Raw genomic sequence first — 23,700 nt, 5'->3', positions numbered from 1 at the left:
GGGCCATAGTGCTGGGGGCGTGGTTAGCGTTATGGGGCGGGGCTACGGCGCCGGGGGCGGGGCTGCGCGGCCATCATGGCGGCGGCGGCGAAGGGCTTGGCGGTGGCCGGCGGGCACGGTGACGGCGGCGGGGCCCGCGGTGGCTTCCTGGGCCCCCGCGTGCCGGCCGAGGTGGAGGCCATGGCGCGGGCCCTGCAGGATGTGGGCAGGGACGCCTTCCGGCGGCTCCTCAGAGGTAGGGCCGGCGCCGCCCCGCCCCGGGGGGTGGTTTCCGTGCCTGCGCTCTAACGCCCTGTAAAAGTCGCGAGCGGGAGGCGCGGGCCCTGCCCCTCGGGGTGCCCCGGCCTCGCCATCCCCCCTCTCGGGTTCCTCTGCCCCCGGGCAGCCCCCGACCCGCCGCGTAGGGGGTGTTTGCAGGACCTAGAGAAGAGGGTAAAGGCGTCTCGAAGCGCAGGTGTCGGAGAGGAGCTGAGGCTTTAAGACTGAAACGCTCTCCCAGTGTGGGTTTGGTCTGTGAGGCTTCTCCCCGGGTCGTGGCGATCCGTGATTTCAGTGCAGGCTGGGGGGTGATGTGATTGGGAGCTGCCCTGCGGAGAAGGATTTGAGGTGCTGGGGGATGAGAAGCTCGATATGAGCCGGCAAGGTGCGCTCGCAGCCCAGAAACCAACCGTGTCCTGGGCTGCACCAAAAGAACCATGAAAGGCGAGGGAGGGGATTCTCCCCCTCTGCTCTGCTCTCGTAGGGTCCCACCTGGAGTATTGGGTCTGGTTCAGGAATCCCCAATGTAGAAAGGATACGGACTGTTAGAACAGGTCCAGAGGAGGCTACGAAGATGAGTCAAGGGCAGCCAGGTCTAGCGGGAGGTGTCCCTGCCTATAGCAGGGGAGTTATAACTAGGTGATCTTTGAGGTCCCTTCCAACCCAAGCTATTCTGTGATTCTAAATCATGGTATGCAAAATAACTGAAGAGTTGATTAACACAACAAACAGCTTGTGAGTGGCCAGCTGAGAGGAGGCCAACTACTGCACAGCACAGTGACCCTTGTGTGCACGTTCCATCAGCTAACCTGCTTTCAGGCTTATTCTTGATTTGAGTCAATAAGGACTCAGAGCATCTGGTAGCTGGATGGCTTTCAACGTGTTGCTGCACAGTGTCAGAAATGGAGCAATATATGGAGAGTTTCCTCAAAATAATGGAAAACAATAAAGCTATGCAGAGACAATTGGGGCAATTTTAGGGTAAAACAATCAAGTTATAAAAGGAGGCATAGGCTTTTTTAAGCAATTATTCGAGTTGGTCAATGGGAAGAAGACCAAGATCATCATTAAAGCTGTCTAGTTAACTATAAGCAAACTGTTGCTCTTTGAAGAGACAAATCAAAGTTATATTTAAGAGGGCTAGTAGACAGCAGCCTGTTTCCTGCTGCGTGCACAATCTAGTAGGCAGATCTCGGTGCCGATCTGTATTTGGCCTTTCCAGTAAATAGACTTTTCTCAAAGTCGGTTTTGTTGTCATAGAGCAGAGTCTTTTTCAGACAGTGTGGAAAGCTTTTTACTAGGACCTTATGCATCCTAGCTGCTCTGTATGAAATCTGCCATGCAGATAGTGCAGACAAATTCCAGCAGCAGCTGAATGATCCAGGACTCGCCACAAAATTTGGTGTGCATTTAAAAATTTGAAAAGCAAAGATAATTTATCCAGAATTAGAACACAATAGTCAGCGGGACCCACCTAATACCAAAAGGAAGGCTGGCATTATTTTTTAACCTTAGTATTAATCTAATCTCTTAGCATTAGCTTTCAGTAACACATTTTGGTGGACGTTTTTAACTTCTCATGTTTTATTCAAAGCACTAAATATGACTCATTATAAATAACTGATCTAATGCCCCAATCCTGCAATGTGATTGTGTCAGTAATCTTTGGGTTTTGTCCACAGTGGGGCTTCCTGTGGCTCCATCCAGACTGATCAGAACAGGACAGAGGCTGACATGACAACAGGAACTTATATAAGCCAGTGTATATGTGGAGAAAGGAAGAGTAACTGAATTATGGAGACTGAGACTAACCCACTGTAGTTATTAGAGTATAACATTGACGCATGGGTTAACAGTAACTTCCTTTAAAGTTTGCATTATCAGCAGTTGTGCAAACTGCAACACTTGAAGACTTAGTTTTGTCTCCTTGCTCATTTAATCCTTAGTCTCTGCTGACATTGCAAGATAAATTATGTGAAATGTTGGAGAACAGTGTTGAATTGTTTACTCCGTCCTCTCTTATTCTGCATGTCAGAAATGTAATTAAGCTGTGAGCAGACTTGTGATGTGAACAAGTTTGTTCACAGAAGCTCAAGTTGGATATGGACTTAAGAGCAATGAGGTTTTTTTCTTTTTTGCATTATTCAACTGGAACAAATTTCAACAGTGAAAACATCTCCACTTTTACAACGCAAAAGCATAATCCTTTGAATTCCTCTTGGGAAAGTGTTGTGAAACTGACCTGTGGGGATGGATGATCAGATGTATTTACAGAGACCTGAAGTGACGTTTTCACATCAGGAAAAATGTCAGTGCATCAAGTCAAGTAAAATCCTAGACATGTTTGTTAACGTTCATGGTCTCTAGCTCTATCTCTTTTTAAAGGATCTTGCTTTGGTTTTTTGTTCACAGTCACTGTTAATGCATTGGAAGGAAAAGACTGCAAGGAATCTGTCAAGTTGATTGCGGAAAGCTCTAATCTCTCAGAAGAACAGCTTGCTTTCCTCATTTCTGGCATGTATACCCTTCTCCGAGAAGCACTGAGACTCCCCTTATCAACTTTCAAACAAGAAGTAAGTTCTGGGAGTACTTGGAATCCTGATGAGTTAGAAGCCACATCGGGTGCGAGTTACCATCTAAATCTTATTTCCCAGGGTTGTTGCTCCAAGTTAAAGTGTTTGGAAGAAACTGTTACAAACCTAGAGCTTATTATTTTACTTGTTGGGTAGATTTACAGTGAGCTTTTTGGAAAAGTATTTAAGCTTTGGGAAAGAAAGATTCCTGTAACTTCTTCTGCTTAAGCATCTTGTTTACTGTGCGTGTTAAGTTAAAATCTCAGAGTAAATCATTGCAAAGTTCTGTTTCATTGGCATCAGCTCTTTCTCTTACCCTGACTCTCTGTTCACATACTGCTCGTTTCATCCACATTTACAATTTCTCATATTTTTTTGGCTGCCGTCCTTCATACTTCTGCCATGGAGGATGAAAGGTCTTATGGCCAGAACAATACAAGGGAGATTGGGAGACAGCACTATTTCTGTTTATGCTGTGGATGATCTGCGTGAATACCTATACAGCTGCTGTGTTACCTACCCCTATTCCTTTGTGGCTTTTTTCTTTCCTTTTTCATGTTACTTTACCTTACATCTTTTCCTTCTCTTATTCTGTTTTCATGAGAGGTGGCTGCTTTTGCTCTTCCAGTACCTCCCTCCCGTTTAGGATGATGGTTTTCATATTTACCCATGCATCCTGGGCAAGCTCATGAATTGCAGGAAACACAGCGAAAATATGCTTTTAGTATTCAGAGCTTACCTTTTGCCACTTCCTTTATGTTGTCACAGTTTAAACTAGCTACTGCAAAACCTATTTGAGAATTAGGCCATATAATTACTCTAAACCAAGAATACATTATTGATAGCCATATAAAAGAAATTACAGGGATGTTTTTTCAAAAATAAAGGCTTTCAGGAGATTTAGGTCTTCAGAATTGGTTTCTCGCAACTTCATTGAACACTTCCAGAAATTCTCTATATGTAACCTGTCATTTCAAAACTACTGGCACTTGAGACTAAAATTTTTGGGGAGAGATACTAAGCAAATAACCCCTATTAATTCACTAGGTGAAAGATAGTGTTTCAAGACTACAGCCTATAAAACTTCACCTTCCTTGTCTTTCTAGGTTTTTAAGGAAGACCTAAAGGAGCTCAGGTATGCCTATTTTTGCCTGGAATTTTACATAACTTTTACATAACTGCTTCTCCAAAATCTACTTTTTTACACAACAAAGTTGGTATTAAAATTACCAGTAAATAATACATAATACATCTGTTGGCAAATGCCATGTGAAGTCAGAGATAAAAAACAGGTGTTGTGTAAGACTTGTGTTAGCACTGAGCATGAGCAGTAAATTTCACATGCTAGGGAGATCGGTCTAATTTAGTCAGTAATGTAGGTTATGCAAATGTGAGTGACCTCTCTGCCATCCCCACCTTGCCCTGCAATATTTTTTAATGTGTTTGGTAAGACAGTGCTAACATTTCAGAAGCTAATAAACTGCCCTACTTTTTTTTTATTATTTCTTTGAAAGGACAATGATATAATGCTCTTGAAGTTCTACCACCTTGCTCAACTGCGATCTCTCTGGCCCATTACCCAAGCAAGCATAACATTTGTTACAGACTTAGTCACTCTGACAGACTAAACCAGATTCTGTCTGAACAGAGGTTCATATCCTAAAAGCTAGACATTGGATGCTAATAATCTTTATAAGTTTTCCTGTATTTCCACATTCGGTAACAATGAAAGAATAACAGTAGTTGATATTTTTATCTATAGAGAAACCTCTGCACCAAGGCCCAGCTATTTTAAAAAGCTAATTTCCTGTAATTCTTAGCATTCTACCTAGGAGAAATAGATATGTTTCTAATTCTGTCTTTTTTCATCCTTATTTGTCAGTTAACCTGCGCTTTGGTTTTCTCCTCAGACTCTGTTTTGCAGAGTCATAAGCATAATTAACTTTATGAGCAACTTCTGGCAAATGAAAGCTGAAGATCTAGGTGCGTAATCAGGGTGCAATCGGCAAGAGGTGTAATTGGGGCCATAATGAAAGGTGCCTTGCTGGTTGATATGATTTTGCCTGCAGCTCAGTACTGGAGGTTGACCTGCCTTTTGTCTAGTGAGCTAAAATGCGAGCTGATTCCTCTGCCACGTCATGGAGTTCACACCCCAGTGGAAGTAGGTCAGTAAGGAACTGTTAAATTGCTTTTGACCCAGTGGGAGCTGGTGTTTTTTGAGGTGTGCACAGAATGTGTTCCATGTGGCTAAGGAATAATGAAGAGCACTAAAAGTTCTATGCCACGTTCTGCAGGGGTGGATGACTGTTCCTCTCCTGAGCAGTGGAGAAAGTTGGTGTACAGGGGTGCTGGAACTCCCTGGCTGTATCTAGAAATACAGACTCCCAGACCCCTGCCCTTTCTGTTTGACTACACTTTAATACCTTACCCTTTTGTAGTTAGTTTGGGGTTTTTTTTCCATGCTTTATGGATCATTCACAGAACTATGGAGATGCTTTTCAGTCTGGGTGGTCTTTTTTTGTATCTACTGTATCTTGAAAAATCATTTCTATCTTGTTCTGGTTAATGTGACTGATAGAGCATTATTAGTTCAAGTAACTGCATTTGTGTTGCTTGCAGACTTGTATGTTTTAAGTACTGGTCATTGGTGCTCTGCTCCCATGATTCTCACATTATCAGGACTCTTCCTAACTTCTATCTTACAGTCTTATTTCCTGTGAGTAACTCTCTTCACCTTACGGCTAAACATAGAAGACTAAATAGCTTATTCTGCTCTCGAGCTATGATACTTCATGAACTTGGTAGCACCTTTAGCATCTTCAATTCTTATAGGAAATGTCATTTCCTATGTTTCCCAGTGCACTTGGGTTTGGAGATGAAATACCTGCTTGTTTTTGAGGCATCTACTAATTACATTCAGACACATCCTTCTGCAGTGACTCCCATGGGTCATTCTGTGATCATGTGCATGAAGGACACGTGTAATTGGTTGAACAGCAGTGTCTTGGCATTATTGGACCCACTGTTTGGGCAGGTATTTTGCTTTTTAAGAAATGCAGAAAAATGGCTTGTTTCCCTTTTTTGTTGTGTTGTCCTTTAAAAGGTTTGAGCTCTGAGCCAGGGAATCTTTTTCACCACTCCTGCAGTCTATTTTGTTTCCTTCAGTGAAGCTGAACATTGGACTAATTCCAGTCATATACAGTCTTGTAACTCTGTTTCCTGGTGATAAAGCTGGTCTTGGCTTTTGCATTTGGTGGAGGGAGAAAGAGAGGCTGGGAGGTATGCCCACTTCCAGTTAATTAGATCAATACTACTGGTTTCACAGCGTTGCCATTCTGTATCCCCTACTTCTTGGCCTGACTGGCTAAGCCAGTGAGAATAAATTCACCCTAAATGATCGGTGCTATTTTTTTTCCACTCCCCTCTCATGTTGTTTAATAACCTTATGGCTCAGGCCGATAACATGGGGTTGAGACATCCTCACACATTCTTCCTTGCCCTTTGAGTCCCTTCCTCAGAATGTTCCTTTGAAAACTGATTACCATCTGTAGCTCGGGCCTGGGCTGTGCCATGTTCTGTGTCTGAGCTGCTTAGTGTCTGACTGGCCTCGTGTAAGCTGCTGGAGCCAGGAACAAAATTTTCATCAAAACCATTAATTCCACAGCAAAAACAATGCAATCTCAGAGGTATCATTAATGCTTCTGGTTTTGTAACACTTGCTCTTACAGTCAAGCAAGTATCGTGACAAATATCACAATAATCATAATAATCCTATTATAACCCCTGTCTTCAGCTATTCCACTTCATACAGAAGTTAAATACGGGTAGTATGGGGTCATCATCATAATGGGTTAAGTGATATGCTTGCACAGGAAGTATAAGTAATGCTTGCAGAAATAGTCTTATCTCTTCTGAAAGACACAGACACGTTCAGCCAAAAAAAACACTGCCTAGTCCTTCTTCCTCTCTTCCTAGTTTGTTTCAGATAACTACCATGCTAATACAAATTCAGTTTCATCTAAGCACTGTTTAAAAATGTGGTTTTAACCCTACTTCTTCCATTACGAATTCAAGCTCTAATAACTGCTGTTTCGTCTTCCCACTCTGTGAGTTGATGAGTTGTTGTTTCTCCCATCAGTAGACAATGTAAAGCCATTTAGGACGGGTAACTTCCTTATTAGCTTTGATTTTTCTTTGATATAACCCTATGTATTGATAGGGGAATGATTGATAGGGGAATGATTGATAGGGGAATGATTGATAGGGGAATGATTGATAGGGGAATGATTGATAGGAATGATTGATAGGAATATGATTGATAGGAATGGTTGGACTCGATGATCCTGTGGGTCTTTTCCAACCTAGTGATTCTGTTTATCTCAAGGCACTGGTGAGTAATGTTTCTGGGCACTGATTCATGTTGAGTGCTAGATTTAACTGTGGCAGCAGCAGTAGTTAACCTCTCCCATTTGTCCAACCTTCCTCTGCAGGAGGTTACTGTCTGTGTGGAAAAGGAAGCTGAATGGGTAGTGTTTGTTCTGCAGTCTTTGCAATTCACAGCCTGATATATTGAACTGGAAATCAGCTGCAGCTTGTTTATAAGGCAACAACAGCGTTGGAAGAATGGTAAAGTAGCAGCGAGGCACCAGGTGGATGGAATATGAGTCTATTCAACCAGTTCTCATGGTCCCCATCAAATCTGTGCTTGTCCTCCCCACAGCAGATATGCTTCTTTTGTAACTGATCTTAGCTGCAAGGGCCTCTGGTTTTACTGTTGAGGGAGCAATCTATTCTGTAATATTTTCATTATGCTTCAGGTGAAAGTGAAATTAAATATGTAGGTTAGGGATTTTTGAAAGCATGCATTGCTGGCCTTCAGCACTTGTCAGAGCCATCAGTAAAAACTTTCCTTGACTTTACTGAGAGCAGTTAAGCAAATACCGTGTTCTTTTGTAAGTCACTGTTGCCATACTAGGTAGGACAGGAAGATGTGGTATAGCTTTTAGGATCCTTGATATAAAAACTTAGGCTGTCCTTTTGAGAGCTTATGCTGAATCAGTACTGAAGTGCTTACATAAGAGCTGATGGCAATTTTAAGGAATGGAAAATGTTGACGCATTTTTTGTTCTATAATAGATTTAATTTTTTTTTTTTAGCTAAAACCACATATTTGTGGTTACAAAACACTTAACCATTTTGTATTGCTCTTCTCTTTAAGGATACCAGAAGATTTCATTGCAGACTTCTCCAGTATAGTCTTTGGTAACAGGTTAGTATCTTCACGCATTGTGCAACCAGCAGGGTTGCACGCAGCTCTGCTAACAAAAGTCCCACGACTATTGAAGGAACAGCAAAATTCTCAAATTTAATGAGAACAAGACTTGTCCCATTGTTTTGATTCACTGTGACATGATGTCTGTCCTGCGTGGCTATATAAGTAGTAAGCTTTCATGCCAGTTTCCAGTTTTCCTGTGAACATCATCCATCGTACAATGTTCTGTAGCCCCTCTAAGGTGCATCAGTACCTACAGATGAAAAATGCATTGCAGAATTAAGCAGTTTTATTGTGATCATTGCGGATTAGAGCAAAAGTGAAAAACTTGCTTTGATGAGAGGCAATTTACATACACCTTCTATGTGCCGTGGTTCACGGAAGCTTTCTCAATGTTTAATCAAGTCTCATACAGTTGAACTGGGAATTCATACTGGGTGACTTGATGACATACATGAGATATCAAGTGCTCTGCTAGCTGTAATTTATTTTCTCAACAGTAGCTTCAGAGGAAGTACTAAATCAAGAACTTTTTGAACGGTCTCTTTTGTCTGTTCTAGGGATTTCTTTTTTTCTGTGTGGTTCTGTGCTCAACCATATTTTGCTTATTCTACATCTAGAAATTGCTGGAACTTTTTGCAAATGCAGAACTTTCCTCCTTGAAACTTGAGGTCACTCAGCACATAGTATCACTAACCCAACACTGCTCCGGATAGTCTGTGTGGAATCTTGATAATCATAGTTGTGGTAAAATGCTGCTACCAAGGTTAAAAATATTTTTCATTTCCTTGGTTAAGATCTTGGCTTAAAGCTAAAGGTTCTTGGAGTCAAAATAAATTCAGCTTTCTCATCTTTTCTTTGCTCTTCTGTTTGAATTATAGGTGTTCAGAATACAAGATTCACGGTTGCAAAGTGGAAATATTGTTTGCAGTGGAGAAAAGAGATAAATTTAGATGTCATTTGAAGCATGCATGATTGTCTGTTTTCTACTGTGAAATCACGATGCTGGAGAATTTAGCTTTTTCTCATTTTGAAAGCTGTGATTATCCAGTGTAATCTTGCTCTGTGTTTTGAGACCAGAGAAAGCACCTCAGATGTGATTTCTAGACAGATCTGCTTTTATAATCTTAAATGTAACACTGAATCATACATATGTTTATTGAGTTGTAAATATGTATGATTGTGATGGTAAGAGAAGTATTGGCATCTGATAAAAAATTCAGTATGAGCTAGATAACTCAGAAAAATCCATTTTTAATACTTTTCCTGGCTTCTTATCCTGTTTTTGCAATTTTATTCATTAAACAATGGCTCTGAAGTACTGGAAATTTGACATTTGTATTTGTGTGTGTTCCCATAGCTCCATCAAGCTATATACACTGAAAGGAAAGAAAAGCTTGACACATTGACACCATCAAACCACAGCATGAAATTAAAACTTTTTTTTTTCAGGGAAAGTATAGCCCTAACTTCCTTCTCTCTAAATGTTTATAAGAAAGGTACAGTTTTTTTCAGGGCACCTTTAGTTTTTGCCAGGATTCTGTGGGCCACTTGTCAGCATTTTACGCACACCAATTTATTCATTCTCCCTGTTCAGTGGCTTGCTAGGCACATCTTTTTACGTGCATAGGGAACCATCCAGAATTTGTCTTTAGTTTTGATACTGTTAGGTCCTGCTGCAGCTCCAATTTATGTAATCTTTCATTTTCTAGTGCCCTTCTGTTGCATCCTTTGGCAGATGATGTTGCTGTCACCAGGTATAGCATCCTTTCCACATGTAATTTTGATGGTCTCTGGCTGATCCATGGTGCTTTACTGGTTCTGACTTCTGCCTTTTGCACTGTGTGCTGGCCATATATTGCAGCTCTTGGCAGAGTGTTTACTACATGCAATTACAGTCTATAGGTTTTTGATGCGAGATCCGTTGAGTCTTTTCTGCTCAATTTTGCTATTCCTCTTAGAAATCAATGGCTTGGTTAATGGTCTGTATAATTTATGTATGTATGTTGGCCACTATGCACATTCTGTTGTCCTTAAAGGATTGTTGCAGCTCCAGTTGTGGTCTTCTCCAAGCTGAGAAGGTACTGACAGAAGCTTAAGCTAAGCTATAAAAGCTGTGACTCTTCCTGAGGGAATGGGACTGAAGTACAATCCTGACCAAAACTAAAGCTTTGTGGTTTGGCCACAGAAGTGCCATAGCTTAACAAAATTCAGAAGCTTCAATTTTTTAACATTGCTGACCTCTCCCACCACTGCTAACTAGAATATCTTCCTGTTTTCTCTATCCTTTCTTCCCACAAAATGCTGGTGCTGTCTCGAATAGACTCTTCCATTGATGGGAGTTAGCATGTCTTAAGGAAGCGGGAGCAGTGTGGCTATTTTTAGGCATTCCCCAAATGAAGCAATACTCTGGCAGCAGCTCGCCACTGAGGGAAAGGCCTGTTCTTATTTGTAATCCTGCTAATGACCATTCTAGACTCCAGCTCCTCATGGCTGCACCCAGCTGTGGTGACCTACTTCCTATCCAGTAGTTGACAGTGAGTAAGAACCGGCTGATCTATTTTTTCTGCTCATTCCTTTACCACGCTATCAGGAATGTGTGTCGCTTCTGACATCACCCAGCCTCCATCCCCCAAAAAAAGGATAAATTCTTTCTTATAATGCCTTTGCAAGAGCATTGGAGGATCTCAGCCTCTCAGTCCTGTGTACCTTATCAAATAATTAATCTTTCTGCACAGTTTCTAGAGGTACCAGCTAACTAGCTCACAAGAATCTGAATAGGGATATTAGATCGTCATTCCTACAGCCCTTGATTTGTTCAGAAAGGATTCCCTTCTGATGTAAAGTCTGTAATTAGATTATGTCTAGCACCATGGATAAAGAATGTAACGTTTCTTATCCTGCCCTTAGAGGGAGTACTGGGGAGTACTGGAGTAGCTTTGCAATGTACCGTAAATAACTTCCAGAGACATGAGATGCTTAGGGGGGAAAAAAAAAAAAAAAAAAGAAAAGGTAAGTAACATGAAGTCTAGACTAGTTCCTGACTGGATCGGCTGAGTGACCTCATTCTGAAGATATTTCTGCATCTATATCTAAAAATGGGTGGTTGTTGTGTCTTTGTATCAGGTTTGGCTTGTTTACTTACCTAGAGATTAAGATGCTGTTAAAATTTTAAAGTTTGTCAACCAATTGCTGTCAATGGGTATTTCCTCACATTAATACACTTAGGCTTGATCAGCCTAATTCTTCCTGCAGTATGAGTAATAAAGGAAGCCATTGGCTGTACACATTAGACTAGGCAAAAACCTTGAAGATTGTGCTGGAGTTGGCAGTGAACATTATGTAAGGAACTTAGAGTTTTGTAAGTAATGTTGGATTAGCAAGAAGCAAAGTGTGATTAAATTTTTAAGTATGCTTCAAAGTACTCTTCTAATAGTGCTATATTTTTAAACATTGCTGCTAGACAATACCAGATGCTTCCTCCTGAAGGAGTGTAGTGACCTTACTCCAACTTTTTTGCTCAAGTCATCTGTCTCATTCGTACTTGCTTGTTCCTGTTGGATCTGCGTTAAGGTAAAGATGCATTTGCAGATCCCTTTCCATGCCTCACAGTTGCATATAATTGAAGTAATGCATATGCCAGCCCGTGCAGTGACTCTTGCGGAACTTTATAGTGACATCAGTTTGCTGGAATTAGTCACTTGGTCTCTTTTTTTAACGTGGACCGTAGGGAGGCCTAGGAAAAGTGGGTAATCTGAGCTAAGCTGTCTTAAATACACAAAGCTCCACTCATTCAGATCTCTCTCAATGAGGACAGATGTAGAAGAGAAACAAGTGCCAGGCAGGTTTGTTCTGAGGAATCTTTGTCTCCCTTTAGACATGTGTTTCTTTTATTAATTTGCATTTCAGTCTCCTATTTCTTACTTACTCTGCAGGCGTCCTGCTTCTGAAGGCACAGCTTTGATACAAAGAAGTAGGCTGCCAAGTGTCCAGGACTTCAAGTGGAGAGTGGACGTAGCTATATCCACAAGGTATAAAATCCTGCATGACCCTAGAAATTAATTGCCCAAGGCTGAACTGACTTCTTGTGCTGCTTAAAAATGTTAATGGTGTTAAAACATAACTTGCCGTTAGGGATTGGAATGTAGCATTAAATGGTAAGATAGGGAGGGGATTTTCTGAACAGTATGGAAGTCAGTTTATATACAGGTTACTGCTGTTAACATAGGCCTGCCTTCATCTTCTATTTAGTGATACTTTTTAGGCTCCTTATCTGTTTTGTTCTCTAAAACCTCTGTACTGGAAATACTTCACTAGGAGATTGAGTCTATATTGCAATATTTTAAAACTTAATGGAGCTGATACAACTCCACAGGTCCTCAGAGATGATGGAATAAATTGGATCAATTGAGCCTCATGCAGCCAGCCAAGCTCTCAATTTCACTGGAGCGGGGGAGGGAAATCATCTATTCAGCTTCTCAAGCAGACAACCATTTGTATGATGCACATTAAATAAAATTACTTTCGATCACTTGTACAGTCTGCTGTAGGCTCTACAAGGAGAGGCCTCAGAACAGCACCTTTACGCTGCCATAGCTATGTAATTGGTCATTGATCTACCTCCTAATTTCTCTCATGAAACAGGAGTAAAGGTTTTTCTACCTTCCTGTTTGTGGTTGCAGTGAATATCCTCTTGTGGGGTGTTGGATCTTTGACTAAAGCCAGAAGAAACAGGAAACCTATTTCCTGTGCTCTTCTTTGTCTAGTTCTAACCCACATGGACCAGGGCGAAAGAAATTGGAAGACAATCCAGTATTTTAGTAGCATTAATTGCTAGTATGAGCGACTTTATATTGCATTTAGGAGTGCCTGCCTCTGAGGGAGAGTGCAGTCTCATTGCTGCCAAGGTTGAGAGGCCCATGGGTAACTGGGGATAGTCTTCCTGAAATCAGCAGAAAAGGCTCCTAAGTGAGAACTGTAATGGTCACAAGCTGCTTGTCCAGTGACTCTCAGATGAGCAGTGCTGTAAGCACCACACAGGTATCGCTATGCAGAAAAAAATCTGTACGTCTAGGAAAGCAACATGTACGGATAAATGCCCTCAGGCACCGTCCTTGCATGGTACAGGCAAATCCTATGATCTGTTCTCCAAACTACACAGGAGCAATACATTGTCCTTTTCTATTTTCCTTCCTATTATTTTCCTTTCCAGTCAACATTCCCCCCTGGGAATTCTTGTTTATCATCCAGCAACAGTCTCTGTGAAGAGACCTCTGTAACACCTGTCAGTACCTGAGCAGGCTTTGCAACATCAGTTGATGGAAGCTGCACAAGAATGACTCATTTCCCCTCTTTGGGTGATCAAATAAAATAACAAACCACAAATTTAGGATGAAGACTGGAAGAGCTTGATTCTGCAGATGAGTTGGCAGTTGAAAGTATGAAGGGATGGAAAGGATTAATGCAACATCGTAAACTGACTCAGAAAACTGTGCATTATTACTAGCAGTATTTGGTCAGCTTTTATCCCTATCATAGTACCACTAAACTGATTATGATGTAAAATGAAAATGCTCCGAAACTTGCAGTACTAAACCATTAAAAAATGTTTAGTCTCAGTATTGAGGTAAATTGGACAGGACTCCCACGTTCATGAGCTGCCAGCCAGCCAGGTACAGGACGCTGTGATTGAAATTACTCATGTTCTTTGTAAAGCCTACATGACCATCTTAAATTGTTAATGTACAATGCTGTACTCATCACACTGCTGATGTCTATTGCTGTAATGCTAATAATGTAAATAATTTCAGTTCCCTGGCCCGCGCACTTCAACCATCCATTCTAATGATGATGACGCTTTCAGATGGGACAGCTCATCGCTTTGAAGTAAGTCTGATTGCCATAATAAATAAAGAAACCACTTGAAGTTCTTTTTAGAAAGTTGAATTACTATTTAAAATATTAAAGCTTTTGTAAACAGTGCATTTGCATTGGTTGCTTTAGAATCCTTCATGTTCCGTGTAGCCACATACAATATATACACCCACCAAAATCATTTCATACCCTGTTCCTACACACATTTTGCTGAAACCTCATTTGTTAGAAGAATATAAATCACTGAAAAGCATGGTTGCATAACATCTGGTTTGATGAAAACTTGTGGTTTTATAGTCAACTGTAACCTTCAGACTTCTTGAGGGCAGGAATATTACTTCTAAACCTCCTGCGCTTGGTAGAGAATGGTAATGTTCTCTTCTGTGGCAGTTGTTGTTGCTAGAAAGAAAGTAAAAAAACCCCTCATTTTACCTCAGAATTAGTCAGTGGCAGTACTTATGATGCTGTATGTATAGGCTTGCCAGAAGATGGCAGAAACTCCATATTTTTACCATCTGAAAAGGAATGTTATTTGTTCTGTGAATAACACGGTGGTGCATTCAGGAATTCAGTGCACAGCAGGCGTTGTTACCTTTGAACTCTGTACAGACTTTGGCTTCAGTTCACATGTTTGTAGTAGTTTGGAGGAAGCACCAAAGCACTGTGGGTTGAAAGAGGTGGGCTGGTTTTACTGTTCCCATGCTTCACAAGAAGGCAGCTATTGAGGGAGGCACAAATTCTGTTCTACATTGCAAAGTGTTGAGGGTATCATTTCACAGAAGATCAAATTCACCCTTCTGTGAATAGTCCAGCTCAGGGCATCCCATGTGCTCTGTTTGAGGTCTTCCATGGAACTTTAATAAATACCATGGACCTCAGGTTAACCCTTTACATCAGGGTAAGTTGTATAAATATAAGTATGTATTATTTACTGTTAGATTTGGGGCTTCACTTCCTGCTATATAATGTCAAGTCTTGGTCATGATGGCATTGTTTCCAGGTTGTTTTGGTTTGGGCTTAGGGTTTTTTTGTTGTCAGTCTGTGGAAGACCCTTGGCTATTCTGTAGTTAGGGTGCCTGTCCGGTATGCACAGAAGCGCAGATATCTGGTAGCAAACAATGTCTCTTCTCTGAGAATTGGCTCTTTGCTGCTGCTACTTAGATCTGAATGCCAAAGATCTGGCTGTAAACACCTTTTCTGTATTTGATGAGTGGTCTTCCCACAGTTTGTAGCTCTTTGGGATAAAACTTTGTTTTGGTTCAAGGTATCATATGCAAGCAAATACAGTCCTCAGCTCTTCAGTTTCCTTTCATTCAGACACATTCAGAGTGTCCTGCTAACTAAGAGGGCTTATGTGAGATGGTAAGTCCAGAAGATAATTCTGTTATGAGCAATTTTAAGATGTGTATGCTGCAGGGAGAAGTTACACTCTTTGGTCTCTTGGGTTTGGTTTGATTTTTTTTTTTTTAATCACAGCATGACTTCTGGCAATGAAAATTTTTTTAAAAAGCAATGGGAATTGCAGCTTTTTGTGTTTTGTATATATGTTAGAAGTGAAAAGGATATGATGTCTTTTTATGCATTTCTGACGCATGTGGAAAATGCAAATCAGCTGTTGGGTTACTCTCACACAATGTGTGTGTGCTAGAGTAGGCAGAGGGACAACAAGGGACTCTGTCAAAAGACCTGCACATGTTCAGTGTAGTCAGAGAGGTCAGGTAGGCAGTGCTGTGCGGGGCAGCCTGGGACTGCTGCTGGCATTGCTGTGAGCACTTGCGTTTGTGTGCTGCACTAGTGTTAGTCTGTGTCACCCATTCCGTGCCTCTGCTCAGATGTAGTTCTCTGTCTTAATAGATGATAGATTTCTATCCATTTGGCTTCTCAGGCTTGAAATGGTAAAGGAAAGGAGGCCATTAGTCTCCTACAGTCAAAAATGTTTTGTATATTTAATCAAAATATTTTGCCTTCCCTGTACAGACAGTGCCCAGTCTTCTTTGCTCTTGAGGTGGTTGCCAAGTCTCTCACTTTGAGGCTCAATTCCTTTCTCCTGCAAGCTCGTGCATGCAGAATATCTGGGACTTGTTACTTGAGAGTTCTGTAGGCTCCACAATCGTCCAGCAGTCTTTATCTTTCATTTCAATCCATGATGCTCTTCCTTTACCACAGCAGCCATCAGTTCACGTTCTGCAGTACTCCCTTTCTCACATCGGACAGTGTAGAAAACATCGCTGTTATTTCTGTCTTATCCTACTCTCCTCTTTTTTCACACAGATAATTTAGTTGAATTAACTGATGTTTATTAACCTCAAATCCTTCGTCTTATGCCTAAAAAAATGAAGTAGCTTAAGAGAGATGGGCCTGCTGTGGAATGCTCCCTGTCCATAGCCAAGCCCTAGACAAAGTTCCTAAGATGTAAGATGTTTCATGTGTTCTAACCTGAGTGTTCTGTTTCAGGTACCAGTCGCAAAGTTTCAAGAACTGAGATACAATGTCGCCCTTATACTGAAGGAAATGAATGATTTGGAGAAGAGGAGCATATTGAAGATACAGGACTGAAGGCTTTTAAATCAGGAGTTCATAGTACAGACCCGAAACCCTCAGCGGGTTTTGTGAATGGCAAAGCAGGGGACCAGCACCACTTTGCCTGTCTGCACCGTGATGTAGCATTTATCTGCTGTAAATATTTTTTTGATTCAAGTATTAAAAGCACAAGCTCTTTTTGTAAGACTTAGACTTTTTTTGGTTTTTTTCCTATGAAAAATGTATAATGCTGTTTGTGAGCATTTTTGCATGATTCATCGAAACTTTTTTTTAAATAACAGTCTTAATAGATGTAAGAGTCATTTGTTTCTGATTATGATTCATCACACTAATTCTTTTTGAAAAACTGCTACTGGAAGCCCCGTCAGTGTGTATCATAAGAAAACTCTGCAATAGCTCAAATAAAAAAAAAAAAAAAACAGCAAAATTAAAACCAAAACCATTCCTGCGCTTTAGTATGACAAATGTGAATTTGAGTTTTGCATAAGTAAAACTGCTGCCTGGCTTCTCACTAGTGATGGAGGTGTAGCTACAGAGATTTTAAGGCTAATTTTGAAGAAATGTGGAAGTCTGGGGATCGAGAAATAAGTATCAACTGAGCGTGGAATTGCAGAAGTGGAAAGGTACAGTCTAAGTCTTTATCTGGTTGATCAGAATGGGCTAAATAGCAGTGATCTCAGATTTCTAACTAGAAACGCCTGCTTCTCGTTTCATGCCTTTCTTATATATTTGATGTGAACAGAATCGTGATTAGTGTGCAGAAACCTCTGGCCCTGCGATGGCAGCAGGCAACAGGAGGCAATACCTTGGTAGACCACTACATTAATAGTGCAAGTCACACGCTGGGATGAAGACACTACGTACTGCCTCTGGGGCTAGTGCTACAGGTACAAGGATATCCAGGCCCCCAGGTGAAGAATACAGTTAAGAACAGGCTGCAATTCTCTGAACTGGTCAGGCAGTTGAACTTAGATTATCTTTGTAGGTCCCAATGGAAGTATTCCATTCTGTTGCCCCATCAGTAAACCTTGGAAGAACTCCCTTAACTTGAAGCGTATGTTTTAAGTCTCGTGTAAATGCCATGGGACCACAAGTATGTCCCTAAGGGTTCTGCCAAGAGGGATGCATTCCTCAATCGTGTCCTGAATGAGTTTTACTGTGCTGTGAGGAATGGCCCAAAGACTGAGCAGGCTCTGGCCCCTAGAACTACAGGATTTATCTGGCTGTCAGAGGGAGTTTAGAAAGCACATGCCACGGCCATTGCTGAGCATTGGCTTATTCTAGCTGCTTTCAGGCCTCCTGCCTCAGTAGTACCACTCATACTTCTCACACTCTTTGTGATTGTAGAACTTGCCTTTTATCTCTTCAGTCCCTACAGAAAACTACTGAAATTAAAATTGGATTTGGGAGGCTTTTTACGCTCCCACAGTTGTTTGTGTAGGACAGAATTACTTGGCTTATGAATTTCAAGAATCACAACAGCATAAAAGGACTTCATTGTCATACTTCTTAAGAGAAGATTTCTTTGACAGCAGTCCATGCCTATCTACAGACAGCTAACTAGCTGTGGTCCAGAGAGCTTTTAAAAGCTGTGCTTGAATGTATCCTGTAGTTTCAAATAAATGTATTGGCCATGATTTCAAACTATTCAAAAGCTGCGTGTTCCGTTTGCTGTCTTTGCAGCTACTCGTCAATAACTTCCAGGTCTGATCCATACTGCATCTTAACTATTGTGTTTGGGTCACACCAAAGCAAATAAAGAAGAACTGGGCCCTCTAACTTCAAATGGACTGTAGATAGCATCAATGTGATGGGTATTTTTAGCTTTACTTTGTAAAGCTTGTTCGTCTTTCTGGAATTACATTATCACAAGCTGTGAAGCAAGATACATTCTTATGTTCCATGTTATAACCTGTCCCTTCTAAATATTTAGTTTTATGTGGTTTTGAACTGGAAAGGTATCTTAGCTGTGGCTGTAAGTGAAGTATTTTCAGTCAAATAGAACATTGCATGGGTGTAAAATGACCTGTTGCTCAATATATTTGTAAAGTATATTTTTACTGGTCAGACTAGAAGGATCCATAAATACCTTTAATTTCTAAATAGAATGTATTCCTGCAGTTGTTCTGCAAGAGCAGCTGCCTACGTTCTCAGAAATGGAAAGGCTTCCTGACTGTTTTCTTCACCTTCTGTGCAAGGGGCGATGGACCTCGTAGTCTCAAGTTTGTCCTGCCACATATTAAACAGGAGTTTACTGTATGTGGAGGTTTAGCACGCATACTGTGGGGTACTTAAACACTCAGGATTTTCATTCCTTTGTGCTAAAGAGCTCATTTGGGTTTTCCTTCTGACAGATGTTTCCAGTAAAACAGCACTTGTCAACACAAAAATGTCTAGTGAAGTGGCTAGCGGATAGTTCCACGGTTTTGATAAAATATAAGCCTTCACATTATTGTTAGGTTTCTCAGAACTTAATGGTGAATTATGTGTTAAATACCTCTTCAATACCAAAATATCTTCTTATTTCACAACTAAAATACTCTGGAATTTGAATTCTACTGAATTTCTGACAGCAGCCCTTTAATTCCAGTATAGAACAAAAGTAACATGCCAAGAATCTGAGTATGTCTGAACAGAAACGTTTTTACCCAGCTCACTCCGGGTTTGGTGATGTTTCAAGGGCACACTGAATCTCCCTTCCTGCATCGTACTGTAGACGATACAACTTGAAGGGGATACTCACTTCCTGAGGTCTGAGGTCTTGTTGAGCTGATCACTAGTCAGTCATCAGTTAGGAATCCTGATTTAGGATTCTGCCAACTATGCCAGTTCATCGCATATCGTGTTTTAGGATTTATTAATATTCTTAAGATAGATCACAAGATTAGGCTGTGCAGTTCTTAACAGCACTTAATCATCAGCCAATGTAACAAAGGGATTCAATGGAATTTGCTACAATCAAAACAGCGACTTAGTTAAAGGTTTGAGAATGGCAAGGTTCACTCAAGTCTTTGCAGGAGGGTTCCTAAATCAAGTCACACAGACACAGAGAGGTTAATCTATGATCAAAATTTCCCTTTCCTTGAGTTCAGTGAATTACTCACTTCTAATGCATCAGCATTCATCAACAGGTGATCATTGAATCTCGGACTTGCCTCTTTCACCAATATTTGTTGGCAGATGATCTTTGAATCCTCACAAAAGCTACCCTGAGAAGCATCCCAAGGGATGTGACAAATCTCAGGGGAGATGCTGGGTCACAGCCCACTGCGATCCTGAATAGATCAAATGGTCTCACTTGGGATCGCTGTTTATAGGCTCATAGGATGATTAACTCTGGTCAGTATTTTTTCCACTCTGGCCATGATTCATTTTAGGTAATTCTGGTATTTTCTACCAGCTGTACAATTCCAGTACTTCCCAGACTGTAGTCCTGATATCACCCAGAGCGGGCTACAGTTCAGGCAGCAGGCGTTCCAGAGGCAGGCAGGGAGTGCCTGATGGCTCCAACTCACTGCTCTTGTAACAAAGGCAAGAACCCGATGGGATGCCTGGCTTATCCCGAGATCGTGGAGTGGCCGGGTATGGAGTCTGCACCACCACACAGGGGAAAGGCACTCTTTTTTTCTTATTGCACCCACTCACGGACGAATAGGTAACAAAGCCCTTTCACAGGCTCTGTTGGCAGTTTTTCCTGAAAAACAAATCCCAGTGATCCAGATGCTTTCTCTATTTTATGCTGTTGTGCATTTATTTAAACTGGATAATGTCTTGGTTCTAGCGATTTTCTAACCATGGCATATGAATATATATTTCTCCATTACACCTTTTCTTTAATTACTTTCTTTATAGTATATGGAACATCATGCCTTTTCTTTCAAGATGAATGTGTCAAAACATATTTAAAATAGTACTTTAACTGGATTGTTTTTCAGTGTCAATCGTGTGTGTTTAACAGCAGAGATGCCCAGCACGTGCAGTCACAGCAGCCAGAATGCAAGAGGAGAGTTGAAGTTAGTTGCCAGAAGTCATTCAAAGATTCAATGGCAAAATAACTCAGAATTCCTGTGTCTTTACTTCCTGCTCTCTAACCATAAGTTAGCACAGCTTCCCCACGTAATTGCCTGACCTCCCTCTTTGTTTTTAATTGGCTCAAATCCATGGGCCATCAGTCCAAATCTGTTCTGGCTATGGACTGGTACAGGGTGTGCAGACCACTTGAAAATAAAAAGCCATCTGTGGCTGTATTTGTTATGTGACTTTTCACATCGTGCTTCCAGTAGAGAAAGAGCTTTTTCAACCCGACTACTAGGTCGGAATTTCACACTTGGGTTAGTTGGGTTTGAGAGGGGAAAGAAACAGGTTTGTCGGTTGTTTTTGTGGTCTCAAAGTGGGATGCAGGTTATAGCTCCAGAAGAAGGCTGAAGAATGTAGTCATGCTCTCATACTGCCTGTTATGCCAGCCATTAACTGCTGAAAGATCAGGATGGTGCTCATTGTCATTAAAAGCAAGAAATCAAACCTCCCTTTGTAGAAAAAACATACAAAGGAGATGTGCTTTGCAGCGTGAGTCACCTCCTAGCTTTAACTTCTTATGTTATAGAGCAGGATAAATCCGTTCTTGATCTCATGAACAATGCAGGTAGGCTGCGGGATACTTTTTCTTTTTTTTTGGTTTTTGCTTTTTCTTTTCTCATTTTCTAATGAACTGCACTTCATGACCCACTGCTGCTCCAATCCATGAATATATGTATGAATGTATGAAGACTCCGTGCTTTCAGGATGTGTTATATAAAACCACCCCAGCATATCTCGATTGAGTATGTAAATTCAATTTACACAGCTGTTTTTGCTAAAACAGTCTTTGCAGAGCTGGGACGGAGGTTAGAATCAAGTACTCTGTAGTTGTTTGACTTCTAGTGAACAGTAAATTAGTATTTTGGCTTTAAAATATTTTTCTATTAGTGACTAACTGGAAGGCTCACTCTGTACCTGTCACACCCCACAAAGTACTAACATTTACCAAACACCACACATACCAGGAACTAGCAGAGGCAGAGCCAGCTGGTTTCTCCCCTCAGAAATCACAAGAGTTCTTGCCCCTAAGCCAGTCATGATAAGGTCTGAACTGTTTGCTGGCCTGTGCCCCGAGTCCTCAAGCACCCAGCTTCTACTGCAGGAGTAGATTGTAAGCAACAGCTGCCCTTTTCTCTTGCAACATTTCAGCCACGTCCCTGCTGGTTTAAGAGAATTCCCAGAAGTACATTTCACAGTGCTGTTTTGAGACTCATTTCAGTCCTGAGCAGTCAGACTGTCAGCGAGCTCTGCAAATGCCCTCATACATTGTAAATAGAAACCGTGGAAGTTCCTTTCAGAGCACAAATCTGATTCCATTTTCTATGAAAACTTATTTCCATTCCCTATCTGGAATTCACGTGCTGCTGGAAACCCTCCCTTTATACTGTGACTTATCTCTTTAAGCAACTGCTATGTAACTATGTAAATACTGGTGGCGTATCCCCGATAGAGCTTGTCATTGCATTGCTACTGGTAACCAGTGGTTATGTCACTTTCCCTCGCTTGAATAGGCTTTGACTCATAGTGGTTTTCAGGACAATGGTTATAAAATAACACACTGAGGGGCTGCTGAGACTATAGTTTTGCAATCGAGACAACTGACGACCTCAAGGCGACGAGAAAGCATTTTCTTTTCTTTGTTCTTTTTTTTTTTTTGTTAAGGGTTTTGTTCTGTTATAGTATGAGTTTTTATTGCATGGAAGTTTGGAAAATAAGATGCCTATGTTAGCAAGCTTTAGTCTGGTGGGAAAAACATCATATTTCTGAGCCCAAATAGTAATTCTTCCTAACTGTTCTGAGGCATTGCTTAACTGAAATTCCAAGTGCTTCAGTTGTCCAACCTTTCTTCGAATTATTTGGCGGCAGGTTGTGCTGTAAATCTGGATTATTGCCCAGCTTAAGCGATGCCAGAAAGAATTTCAGAAACCAGCAGTTATTCAATTAACCTTTCCCTTTTTCTATTTAAAGGACTTACCTGGGAACAGGAGACAAATTTTTGGCAGGTGCAAAATGCAAAGTGTCACAGGAAACAAAGACAATAGAAGGGTGTGATTCCTGGCTTCTTTTTCCAGGTATATATCTGACTTCCTGTATAAGTGCAAGGACTGCCTAAACACGAAGAGATAAACATCACAAAATTAGTTACCAATTAATAAGAGTTAAGATCCAGAATATACGATGCTTTAAATCATTTTTTCACTTTAAATCTAAATTCATCTGAACTTTCTCAAGTGCCCTCTCTAAACAAGGCCTTGCAAAAGTCACATTGCTGCTCCTTTCTTACTTTTTATGTCTTGTCAAACGCCACAGGTAGAGCCCGTCCCTTACCTGCTCGGCTTACACAGCCTGAGCGGGGGACTCCAGACAATTTGGCAAGTAAGAAACGAAAATTAATTCTTTCATCCCTTTTCTGAGCTTTGGGGGGAGGCCAATAGCGTCAGTAGCTGGACCTCCTCAGGAATTGCAGGTGTTTAAGGGACGGGGGACGAGGCGCTGAGGGACACGGTTTAGCGATTGAGGGGAATGGCTGGACTCGATGATCCTGTGGGTCTTTTCCAACCTAGCGATTGTGTGATTCAAATTCTGCAGCGAGTTTTAAGACAGAGTGAAAGCCGCCCTCTCTCCCCAGAGCGTTTGCCGTTCTCTGTCGAGACCGCGGACGTTTCCACGTAAAAACCGCCGCCAGCCCCACACAACTTCTTCCGAAGGCGCCGCTGCCGCCGGCGGCCCGGGTCACTCGCCACATTTAGCACGAGCGGTTACACAACCGGAGCGATCCCGGCACACGGGGAGAAGCCGGTGGGGACGCGCCGAGCGCCTCCCGTGAGGGAAACGCGCCTCGGGGAGCGCGCGTGGGGGTTACCTGGAGCCAGGTGGAGCTCCGGGCGGCCTCCTTGGGAGGTGACGGTTAACCTGCGGTCCCCTAAGGGCCGCGGCGGCTCGGTACCCCTGGTACCGGTGTCCCTACCCCCGCACCCCCCCCCCCTTCCCCCGGCGGGGGCGCGACGGGGCGTTATAAAACCTCCTGGTTTTGTAACGCGGCGCGGGGCGCTGCCCAATGAGCGCGGGCGCGCGGCGTCACGTGACCGCCCCTATATAAGCGGG

General features: G+C 41.8%; 1 protein-coding gene and 1 long non-coding RNA gene across 2 annotated transcripts; one reads left to right on the top strand and one right to left on the bottom strand.

The window, feature by feature from the left end:
• The first annotated feature begins 69 nt into the window (after window positions 1-69).
• COMMD5 (COMM domain containing 5) lies at window positions 70-16,710 on the top strand. The gene is made up of 7 exons (XM_069867727.1): window positions 70-235; window positions 2,671-2,831; window positions 3,938-3,966; window positions 8,050-8,100; window positions 12,039-12,134; window positions 13,914-13,989; window positions 16,432-16,710. The coding sequence occupies exons 1-7, from the start codon at window positions 76-78 to the stop codon at window positions 16,531-16,533; spliced, it is 675 nt and encodes a 224-aa protein (XP_069723828.1). The 5' UTR covers window positions 70-75; the 3' UTR covers window positions 16,534-16,710.
• Window positions 7,950-23,548, bottom strand: LOC138726205 (uncharacterized). Its single transcript, XR_011338387.1, has 3 exons — window positions 23,459-23,548; window positions 22,571-22,704; window positions 7,950-8,356 (listed from the first exon to the last, which is right to left on the bottom strand). It is a non-coding gene; the product is annotated as an uncharacterized lncRNA (long non-coding RNA).
• Window positions 23,549-23,700: the final 152 nt, after the last annotated feature.

Source organism: Phaenicophaeus curvirostris, chromosome 13 (assembly GCF_032191515.1).
Source record: "Phaenicophaeus curvirostris isolate KB17595 chromosome 13, BPBGC_Pcur_1.0, whole genome shotgun sequence".
NCBI classification, from domain to species: Eukaryota; Metazoa; Chordata; class Aves; order Cuculiformes; family Cuculidae; genus Phaenicophaeus; species Phaenicophaeus curvirostris.
The sequence above is the reverse complement of the archived record's forward strand: the minus strand, read 5'-3'. Positions and strand labels throughout refer to the sequence as shown.